At 44.9% G+C, this 11,637-nt stretch overlaps 1 protein-coding gene across 1 annotated transcript; it reads right to left on the bottom strand.

Annotated features, from left to right (window-relative positions):
- Window positions 1-1,264: 1,264 nt before the first annotated feature.
- On the bottom strand, window positions 1,265-11,557 carry GLE1 (GLE1 RNA export mediator). The gene is made up of 17 exons (XM_071574578.1): window positions 11,245-11,557; window positions 10,801-11,022; window positions 9,735-9,860; window positions 9,424-9,572; window positions 8,969-9,029; window positions 8,445-8,699; window positions 7,493-7,721; window positions 6,829-6,944; window positions 6,584-6,653; window positions 6,081-6,223; window positions 5,105-5,295; window positions 4,834-4,963; window positions 4,405-4,509; window positions 3,717-3,799; window positions 3,507-3,570; window positions 2,741-2,813; window positions 1,265-2,246 (listed from the first exon to the last, which is right to left on the bottom strand). Exons 1-16 carry the CDS (start codon window positions 11,338-11,340, stop codon window positions 2,745-2,747), a joined length of 2,109 nt encoding a protein of 702 aa, XP_071430679.1. The 5' UTR covers window positions 11,341-11,557; the 3' UTR covers window positions 1,265-2,246; window positions 2,741-2,744.
- Between the last annotated feature and the right edge of the window lie 80 nt (window positions 11,558-11,637).

Below are 11,637 nucleotides of genomic sequence, written 5' to 3'. Positions count from 1 at the left end.
TACCGCGGTCGGAGATGACGTCAGCGCTGCAGAGCGGCCCTGCCCGGGCGGCGGAAAGAGCCGAAGGCGTTCGGGAAGAGTCGGGAGCGCCGCGAGGAGACGCCACGCCCAGCCGGGGAGCGGCGGCGGGAGCCGAAAATACCCGAGCGAGTCCGGAAATAGCCGAGTGGTGCAGACAGAGCCGAGGGAGGCGGTCCGGAAAGAGCCGATCAGGTCCGGAACGAGCCGAGCGCGGGCAGGGTGCGGAGGGAGTTTGTGCCCCTCGATGCCCTGCAGGGAACGGCCTCGGGCACCGCAAAAACGCACAATTACACCGGGAATCGGTTAAAATGCCCGCGCAGGGGGCTCTGCCCACCTGTCCACAGCCAGCGTCCGTTTGGGGCTCAGAGATTCCGGGGTTCTGCAGCTCGGTGATGGAGAGGGGTTACCTGTGCAGCACCGGCCAGGCTCAAAGAGCATCTGCCCTGTTAGTTTTACATTATTTATATGTAACTTGTTAGTTTTACACATATATAATATATATATGTATCTCTATACAGATACATAGGTTTAAAAAAGTTAAGGGTGTGTGCTTGAAGGAGGGTGCAGTGTCACCCAGGAGCCTGTCAAGGACACAGCATTAAAGGCTGCAAGTGCCTATGAAGGGAAAGCTATTTCTGAAAACGTGATGCATAAATTCAAAGGAAAATGAGCCTTTAGCGTTAAAATGATGTTTAAAATAGACATGGCGAAGTTCTACTCTAAAAGAATAAAATAATGAGCGATGAGAGGGTGGTGAGGCAGCAAGAACCTTGCAGGCTCCAAGTGGTGAGTGGGTTTGCTGGCGCTGTGAGTTGATGGCACTGCTCGAGTGAAGCACCTCCCTGCAGAGGAAGCACAGACACTTCTGGGGACATCCCACTGCAGCCATGGGAACTCCTGTCTCCAAGCAGGAGTCTGACTCACAGCAACTTTGATGCATCTCGGCCTGAAGGCACAGTATTTCCACATCTGAGATGCTCTCCTTTGTCATATCTGATATAAATATGCATGGCAAAATACATGAATATATGCATATGACCTCATTTGCACTGTGTCTTCATTATACCAGCTGGCCAACATCCAAACCTGCTAAAACGACAAAAACAAGTCAAACATTCAGCTCAAGCAGCAGATGCAACCCTAAGCTACATCTAAAAATAAATATTGATCTTTTGAAGCACACACATTATTCAATTAGAAATTCTTGTTAGTATTTCTGAAATAGTAAAAAGCATCCAGAGGCAGAAAAGGAGATCGTGTTTGTTCTTTAGAAAAATATATACCTTTATTCACCCTACAAAGTATAAAAATCCCCAATAGCTCTCAGCAAAAAAGAAGAAAAGCATTGTATTTCACATCATCAAATCCTCCTTGGGTTTGGCACAGGCAGAGAATTGTTTCTAACAGGCAGGATCAATTAGTGTCTTGGCAAAGTGAGCCTCCACCACACTTATGGATATGCAATATATTATTAAAATATCTCCACTCGGTACAAAAAACTTTGTACATTTTCAAGTATACTAATAAGAGTTACATTGCTTCTGTTATCTGGAAAAAAGGACACCAGAAGGCTATTTCCAGTTTCCCAGAACAATCACAGGTAACGCTCGTCTAAAGAATTCCAGAGTCAGTTTAAAAAATACATAATCCGAATACAAATTTACCTTATTTATCAGTTCATTTTAAAGCCAAAGTTAAGGTTTTAAAGGCCTGAATTGCAAAGCATGTGTAAGCATTTTATCAGAAATTTGAAGAGCTCTACAGAAAATCAAATTCAGATTCTCACATGGTCTCAGCTCTGTTTTCTACAGCTTCAAACTGCAGTGCCTCCAGGGAAAACAAAACCCAGTCTGGTAAAGGTAACATTTTCAACTTGAAGCAGTATATTGGCAGAGTTCATAAAGCTGTGATGTATTTTAATTGCATAAACAGAATAGCAATGTGCAGTTTTTCAGTCCAGGAGTCCTTACCCTCTGGAGCCATCAGGACACTGTATTTAAAGCATCTTCCACATGTTTAAATGTATGAGGGAAAAGTCTTTCATTTTCAATAATTTATTATACAGTCCCTTATAAAATCAAATGTTATAGAGCTGGAAGTTCTCTCTGCAAAGAGTTCGTCAACAACATAAATCTTCATGAATTAAACATTGAAAGGTTTAAAAATTATTTTCTTCTCATTCTTCTATACTGTGTCCAGAGGCACCCCATCCAAGGAAGGCTGACCTGTTGGGACAAGCCCAGAGGAAAGACACTGAGTTAATCACAGGGCTGGAGCACCTCTGACCTGGAGACAGGCTGAAAGTTCAGCATGGGCAAGAGAAAGCTTTGGGGAGACTCCAGAGCCCCCTCCTGTGCCTAAAGGGGCTCCAAGAGAGCTGGAGAGGGACTTTGACAAGAGGGAATGGCTTCACACTGACAGAGGGCAAAGTTAGATGGGATATTGGGAAGAAATTCATCCCTGTGAGGCAGCAATTCTTCCCTCCACAGGCTACCTAGAGAAGCTGTGGCTGCCCCATCCCTGGAAGTGTCCAAGGCCAGGCTGGACAGGGCTTGGAGCAACCTGGGTTAGTGGAAGGGGCTTGGAATGACATGAGGCTTAAGGTCCCTTTCAGCCCAAACCATTCCAGGATTCTGTGCACAAAACATATTTTTCCTTTAGGTGTGAACAGGAAGCCAGGCCTGAGAGCAGTGACATCCAGGGGACAGGAAATACAAACCCATTTATGTTCTCCAAAAGGAAGGTGTCAGAATGCCCTTTGGTGATGGAATTTCCTTCTCCTGTAGACATTTCTAGTGGAGAAAGACAAATAACAAAGGATAAATGGGTATCTTAATTTGGCATCTCTTCTCAGGAATTTTTGATGGCTCTTACTGAACACATTCAAAGCACTGGTAATAAAATGTGCCAGAATTAATTTTGAAATGGAAGTACACACTCCAAAGCTGTCATAATTTAATGTCATAATCTAAGCAAACATTCACAAAGCAATTTAAAAATCAAGTATTTTACAGTTCTGCAAGCTTTATTAAAAAAATATGCAGAATACAATGCTAAACAAACACTACAGAGAGAGGTTTAAAGTGTCACTTCCCTGTGTACCTATTCAGGACAACTGCTAAAAACAAGCAACCACTGAGAAGGAATAGCTGTGACAAAAATGACTCAGCAGAATCCTCCTCAACCTGCACACCTCCTCTCACTGAACCTCCTCTATAATCAAAAAACACTGAGAAAAATCAGATGGGAGGTAAGAAAGCAGTGAGATGTTTGACATCATAACCATCATTAAGGTAATTCAGTGACTAGGAAGTTAAAAGGATGGGTGAGATCACAGTGACAGGTCTGGGCTATCAGCTGTGCTGCAAACAGTGCCAGCCCTGTTATCCTAAAGATGCACATACCCAAAGGAGGGAAATAAAAACCCCAAACCAAAACTTTTGATAACTAAACAAACAAAAAAACCCAATGCAAAACTGCTTTACCTGCACGAAATTCTTCAGACGTGATAAACAGCCCATCTGGACAGAGCTGGTCACAGCTTCAATTCTGCAGAAACAACAGCACATTTCAAAAGCTACTTAGAAAGTGGGGTTTGATTCACAAGGGGGTGTGGAGGTGGATGGCAGAGATTGGAAAAGATGGATGAGTCATTCAACAGCAAGCACTGACACTCCTAACCCCAGATACCATACCTTGGGATATAGGATTTCTGGATGAAGAACATGGTTTTCCAGAACTGAATGCCATACTGCTTCACCAGAGCACTGCCACACACCTGAGGTACAGACAGGCACAGAGAGCAGGTTACAGAATTGGGTTTCAGACTCATATGACAACTGCAATGAACCTGTTCCATGTCAACCACTTAGTACTTTATCTAGACATTTACACCTACAATCAAACAAGCAAATCCTCTAAATGCCATTATTGCTACCAAACTCCCCTTTTTTCCTGCTGACTGTGTGGTGGCCACTGAGAGGAATCTCATGTTATCTATCACTCCAGTCTATCTCCAAAAATAAAACCATTTGCTGGGGCACACTGTGGTCACTTCCCCACTGTGATTACTGCCATGTGCAGTGATTCCACCAGCTTTCTCCACAGTCAGTTTACAGGACAAGTGTTCCTCAGACTCTGTTACTAACAGAATTCCTCACTTTACACTGTCTCATCTTCACCATTAACATTCTTTAGAATCACTTGATGAACACGGAAGCTGCTTGTGATCAACAGTGCTTGTGTCCTCTGACTTCAGCCTTTAACTTTGGTTTTATTTAGCACAGGTCTGTACTGCAGGATTAATATAAGCAAGCTGTGATCTTTTCAGCCTGTCACCAATTAAGATCTCTTTAGCTACCAATAGCAATCCACACCACTCACCTCCAGAAAATCCAAAAGCAGCATGGCTGTCACATCTGCCAGAGGCTCCAGGTTCAACATCTGTGCAAGCCAACGCCATCCATAGCTCAGGCCATGAGGATGTGCCTATAAAACAGCAAAGAAACTACTCAGCATTTGCTTTACCACTTGTAAAACACAATTATCAAAACAGGCAGTTTTGTGATTTACCTTTTTCTTTATAAAGCTGTTTTACAACAGCTTAACATGAAATTTGATCATTGTGAAAACCCAAAGAAATGAAGTAAAGGTTTATATTATGAATTACTTTGTTCATTATGACCATCTCTCTTCAAATATATCCTGAGCTGGTTTAAGTTCAGCACACCTTAACTACAAAATAAACTTCCCAAACATTTCACAGATTCTTGGCATAGTAACAGGGTTCTAATTGTAATGCCACAGACATACCCCCTGTTTGTTTCCATAAGGCCACCGGAGCTGAATGATGGCAGCGTAGAGACGAATCATTCCTGACATCCTCTTGAGAAAGTGATCTTGTTCTTCCACCTTGGAATCATAGACTTCATATCCAAGCATCCTGAGTGCGAGAAGACATTCCAGCATTATGAGCAAAACACATTCACTCGAGTCCCAGCAGCTGCTTTGAGTCAACTGCACTGAGAACAAGGACTCTCCAAAACCACCCAAGAATTACTGCAAAGGCCAGTAACAAATTTACCTCTGGTACTCTTCCATAGAGGTCCCCTCTTTCCGAGCAGGGTAAAATGGCACAGCATATGGGCACCTCCTGTGCAGATGAGCTAAAAAGATGTCTCCAACTCGAGGGTGTAATTCCCAGATTCCTGAGAGCACCACAGCAATTGGGAAAGCTGAATCACGGTGAAAAGATACCTCTCCTTCTCCGTGTTTCTGGAGGGAGGAAAAGGGAAGTCAGTCCCATCCCTTCAAGTCATTTCTCAGGCAAAAAATTGCTCTTGTTTTTTGTAATTAGTCTCTACTAAAGGATCCCAACGTTTCCATGGCTATGAAGCCAAGGATAGAACAGATGATGAAGCCCCATGTCCTCAGCTCCCACAGAGGATGACAATAAACTCTGGCTCAGGACAGAAAAAAGGGATTAGCAAACACAGGCCCAAAGTGCAGGCTGCACATATATCCTCACTCCAAACAATCATTTTCAAATGTTTACACATCAGTCACAGTTTTACTCCATGGGCTGATTTTTGCATATTTTCCCTGTAGGAATAAAAGCTTCAAATAGCTCAAATTTAGGAAATGAAGGGAAGAGAAAAATACTGCCAACTTCACTTAAACTGTGACACTTCCTTTCTTGGGAGGTGCTAACTACACAGCAGGGACTGAAGTTTGCCTGTTGAGACAATGCTGTTTTTTTGTCCAAGATAAAAGGGTTTAAACCTGTATACAGTTTTGTGATAGAGCATAAATTAACTATCAAACTGTTTTCTACTAACACTGTACCTACCTAGTTCAGAATATATGATATGTAAGAATATAGAAGGATATTAAGAAAATACATAAATATCTAAGCCTGAAATTGAGAAGTTTTTTTCCTCCTAGAGAAAATAAGCGATGGGAGAGAAAGAGAAACTAAGTTCTTTCACTTCATTAATACACACAAACTAAACAACTAAACACTGACTACCTGTGCCACCCCAATGAAGAGATCTCCTCACCACAAATTTCTCTGCAAGTTTGTAACAAACGAACTCCAGCCCCTGTGGGTGCTGAGTCACCGACACCGTTTGCCCTTCAGTCTGAACTGGCTTCCCAGACAGGAGGTTATTGATCTTGTCAAACACCTCTCTCAGCTTAGAACCTGCAAATACAAAAGGAATGTATGGAGAGAGAAGATCAGGAAGCAGAAGATCAGGAAGCAGCAGACAAGTCTTAGCCGGACCACACCAAGTCCATGAACACCAGACCCACATCCTGAAAGGCACCTCACATGGCCCCTTTGCTCCCTCTGACAAACCAAACAATCCTGATGAAGCAGGATGGCTCTGAGGGAAGCAACAGACCTTCAAAACAAAAGCAAATGCTGCTGCACACACTTGGACTGTACACAGGCCAGCTTTGTGCTGTAGGGATAATTATAGCAACACTGGGTATGTGTCCTGCTAAAATCTTTACAGCAAAAGGAATTTCAGTGGGATTGAGCTCTTGGCATTTTCCTGACCTGATATGCTGGAGATCTGAGACACAGGGATTGTAGCTGCTTTCTGCAGGTTTGTTTTTATCTTCTTTACCTGCATAATAAACAAACAGCCTTAAAATCCTTTCCAGACAAGTACATTACTATGATAGTTTGGATGAGCAGATTGGTACTCTAGAAGTTTTAAACTTTTTTTAAAGTAAAGCTGTCCTATTTCCTCTTGAAAATAAGATAATCTCTCTACAACAGAATTAATAGTTTGTTCATACCTCAGTGTTGCTTTTGCAGTTTCCAATTTCACTGAAAGAAGCAACACACTGCTCAGCAGCATCTTGAAGCTGCTGGTACCACTGCATGACACTTTCTTCTGTTTTAACTTGAAGTCCTGCAATTAAAAAGAACAAAAAAGACAAGGACTGAGAAAGAGCTAATGATCTAGTAACAAAACTTTTTCTAAGATAATGCAAGGAACAGAGCTGCATGAGTGGTTTTTTGCTCAGAATTCAGTTTAGAAAGTCATGTTCATAAAGGAGCTAAGTTTTCAAATTAGACAGGAGTTCTCCTTCAGCTTAGGAAATCTGGACTTAACTTAGTGCCCAGAAGGGCCACTTTGGTGGCCTGACCTCGTATGTTTTGTCATACTGTGCATGAGCCATCTACACTCACAAGAGGCAGTGTTCCTCTCTGATATTCCAACACATGCCACACTGTCTGGAAAGAACAGGTTTTGCTGCAGTTAACACAGCCGTTTTATGCTGCAGCAGTTCAATTTCAGAAGTTTTCTGCCAGCAGTTCTACACCCATTCTGCCACTAAAGGCTATGGAAGGTGTGTTGCCACAACACAAACATTCCAAAGCAGTAGTCAGCCCAATGGTAAAAGACTGAAAAGAGGGAAAGGAGGTAAAGAAATAAAAAATATTAAAAAAAACAACCTTCCTTCTGCTGCTTTCCCCCTGACTGCTGTGCAGGGGCAGGAGTCTGAGTCTTCATCTGCTCCTTTTGCTCTAATTCCTTCTGCTTTTGTCTCTCTTCCTCTTCATCTTTCCTCCTTTTTTCTTCCACAGCTGCAGTGATTTCCTGCTGCATGCTGGACACCAGCCCTTGCATCTCCTGCAGGGCTCGCTCGGTGTTGGCCACGTCTGCTGGGGTAGGGAAACCTCTCTGCCCAGAAACAGAGGAGGAAACACGGCATTAACCACTGTCTGTGAACAACTGCAAGAGCAGGGAGCCTGTGAAGCATTAACGTTCAGATAATCTGGGAGCCGAGTACACATTTCATCCCCATCTCCTTTAATTATACAAAACATTGGCCATAATATTTGTAAATAATGTTAGTCCATGACTAAAGATCTCGTAAGATCTTGGATGGCAAAAATTAGGAACACACTTGGACAAGTTTAAGTGAACTCCAGTGCAAAGCCTTGACAGCTTCCTCTGCAGAAAGCCAGCTGTGACAAGCTGCAACAAAGAATTAGCCTTATTAGTGTTTTATTTTTCAAGCTTTCTATCCCACCTTAGAGAAAAACTGTCAAGGAAAACCAGTTACTGCAAAAGGCTTATCTTAAGCTGTTCAGTCTTTAACAATTCATGAACCACTTCATTGTCTCAAAAAGGAACATTACAGCACCAGGACTTTACAGTCCCTTAATTTGACTCTCTCCTGCAGAAGTCCTCATGCATTTTTATCAGCCATTTTCAAGAGAACAGCTGAAGTTTCACAGAAAAGAATCCCCCTTTGAAATTAGAGGTTTTTCGGGATGCATCTAAAAACATTGCTGTGGTATCTTATTAAACAGCCTCATGACAAGCTGCCTCTGAAAACAGCTACAGGAAGGTTTATGAAGGAACAACAACCAAAGCTGAGAACAACTGCAGAGCCCGTACCTCGCTCGTGGTGCGGATGAGCCCTGACACCAGCCCACAGATCTGGTTGCCACGATTGCTGTACGCAGACAGATCGATTCTTGGCAAGTCCTTGTGCCTGTAGTTGGGATCAATCTGCTGGTTCAGCTGCAGCAGCTCCTCCTGGATGGAGTAAAGGCGACGCAGCCTCTCCTGCCCCTCTTCCTTGCGCAAACGCTCCAGCTCCTCCTGGCGCTGCCGCTGCTGCTCCGCCTCGCGCAGTTTCAGGTTCAATATCTGGGCAGAAAAAAGACACAACAATCACAAAATATTTCAGTGACTCCAGCTCCTTCCTGGTCTGATGACTCCAGCTTTATAGGGCCTCTCTGCTCCCACAACACCTGGTTTTACTGCCTTTCCACTCTGCAGCAGGTGTGCCAGTCAGCACTAGAAAATCCACCCGCACTCCAGGGTGCCGTGGGAATACAAATACATCAACTGGTCTTTCCAGTTCCCACCCCGTAGGTATGGTCTTGTATGAAAGACAATTCTTAAAAGTCTCAGACCTTTGCTCTGTGTCTGTGTTCTTCCTTCAACTTCTCTTGCTGCCCCTGAGCTTCCTTTGAGCTACAAGACACATAAAGACAGAAAAACTGCATTCAATACATGCACCAGACAAAATACAAGCAAATAACCATAGAATCATAGAATTGATTGGGTTGGAAAAGACCTCCGAGATCATCAAGTCCAACCCTTGGTCCAACTCCAGTCCCTTTACCAGATCATGGCACTCAGTGCCATGGCCAATCTCAGTTTAAAAACCTCCAGGGATGGGGAATCCACCCCCTCCCTGGGCAGCCCATTCCAATGCCTGAGCACTCTCTCTGCAAAGAATTTTTTTCTGATCTCCAACTTAAATTTCCCCTAGCAGAGCTTGAGCCCGTGCCCCCTTGTCCTATTGCTGACAGCCTCCATTTGATTAAGTGCTATAAAATTTTAAGGATACCAGAGCTTATCTCACCTCTTCTCCATTACTTCTTGCAACTCTTGGAACTCCTGATGGCGCTTCAGCTCCCGCAGTTCGTCAAAGCGCTTGAGCTGTTCGCTGGCCTGGGCATAGGCTGCCCTCACCATCTGCTCCTGCTCCTCCAGCCTCTGCCTCAGCCTCTCCTGCAGGTTGCAGAGGGGCCAGAAGCACCAAAGGGAGTCATTGCAGAGTTTGGACAGAGGAAATCACAATATTTATGGTACCTTACTGTCCTTGCACTGTTACATCTGGCTGTGGAGCTCTCCTGGCATTCACATACACCCCCTCAAACCTTTTCTTTTTACCTTTGCCTTCAACCTGTGCATCTCTTCATACATCCGAATGCAGCCCTCGACCTTTGCAACTTTAGATGACAGAACTGCTGCAGAGACTTCCTGATCCATTTCCAGGGGACTAAGCTGACCATTTCCCTGTGTGGTCATCATAAAAGCAAAATCAGTGACTGGGCACAAGATCAGCAATTCACAGAATAAAAGAGGTCTCCTAAACCATGATTTGTGGAGAAACAGACAACGGGGTCAACAAATGCACGTTTTTACAGCAGTTATGAATCCCAGTAGTGCAGCCACACCATTCTGAGAATCCTCTATGTTTATGAGGTTGGGATAATTACTTTCCCAATCACTAAGACTGGGAGCAGAGATATCAAGAGACTGCAGGACATTCACAAGACACAATTGTCACCTAGAAAGGCCAAGCAAAACCCCCATGTTTTTTTGAGATGTTACATTAGAAGAAATCAAGACAGGTCTATACTTTGAATCATTCTCCAGGAAGAGTTTTCAGACTCTCTCTTATAAAGTTTATCAGATCTTGCTGTTTCATTAACATCTTTTCCTCAAAATGTGTTTCTTAAGTCTCACTGGAGCAATGATGCAAAACTCTCATTGTGCATAACAATAAATGTTTTCTTTTCTGGTGCTTCATCAACTTAATTTCCTCCACAACTCAACAGCTCCTTGCCCAGCTTCCCATCCTTCTGCTTTTTATTATAGAGCCAGAACACATATAAGTCATTCAAAGACTTCAGAGAACCCTCATGGACTCTTACAACTGCTCTGACTCTCCTTTGTGACCTTATCCCTCCAAATGGATGAATCCTGTGCTGCAAATCCATAAAACTATTCAGCCCCAACTATTTTCCTTAGTTATGATGAAAAAGGGAGTTTGCTTTTGACCTATTGTGCAACATTTTTTGTATTAAAATCTTGTTAACACCAACTTTATCATCACCTGTTTATGCTACAAGAAGTTAAAAATTAGCATAACACAAAGGACACACAAGCCTTAATCAATTTATGGTGGCAAATCAGCACGTTTTGTTCTCCACAAACACAATCAGAGAGCTACCTTGGTGTCACTCAGCTCTGAGGATGAAGGAGACGAAGAGCTCCGGTGGCTGCCGGGCAGGATCTTCTCGCCAGGGGCCCGTTTTGAGAGGGGAGTGGATTGTTTGGGGGTGGAGGTCCCGGAGGGTGCGATTTCTGGGGCAGAGCGGCCGCTGATGCTGTCCAGGACCCAGCCGCAGTACGGGGAGAGCTCCACGGGAGCCACACACCCTTCCAGGACACCCTGCAGGAAAACATCCCTCTCGGTTAAATTTAAGCACCTCAAGACAACAATAAAACTTTAGCACACCACCAGCACACTCGCACCGTCACCAGGTGCTTTATCACCGCAGCTCAGTTCATCCCTTTCTTCCAGTGTTTTTTCAACACTTTTCCCGAGCTTTCCTACTTTTTATGACGCTTGAACCCCCTCGGGTTGGCCCCGGAGTGTGCTTCGAGCCCTCACCTCATCCTCCTGCCAGTGGCGGCAGTAGCTCAGCCGGCCCTTGCTGGAGAGGCGCAGAGCCTCCAGAGTCTCGAAGCGGAGCTGCCACGACTCCATGGCGAGCCTGCCCTGGTCCGGGGGTCTCTCACGGTCTCGGGGGTCCCTCACAGAACCAGGGGTCTCTCACAGGCACCGGGTCCCCCTCACAAGCCCAGGGGTCTCTCACAGGCTCCGGGTCCCCTCACAGGCCCAGGGGTCTCTCACAGGCCGGGGTGTCCCTCAGAGGCCCAGGGGTCTCGCGCGGCTCCAGGTCCCACTCACGGCCGGCCCGGGCCCGCCCCGCCCCTTCCGGGCAGCGCGGGGAGCGGCGGTGCCGCCCCTGGCGGACGGGCGGGGCCCTGCCCGGCTCCCGAG

The sequence above is a fragment of the Pithys albifrons genome, chromosome 20 (genome assembly GCF_047495875.1).
Source record: "Pithys albifrons albifrons isolate INPA30051 chromosome 20, PitAlb_v1, whole genome shotgun sequence".
NCBI classification, from domain to species: Eukaryota; Metazoa; Chordata; class Aves; order Passeriformes; family Thamnophilidae; genus Pithys; species Pithys albifrons.
This window is presented reverse-complemented; position numbering and strand designations above follow the sequence as displayed.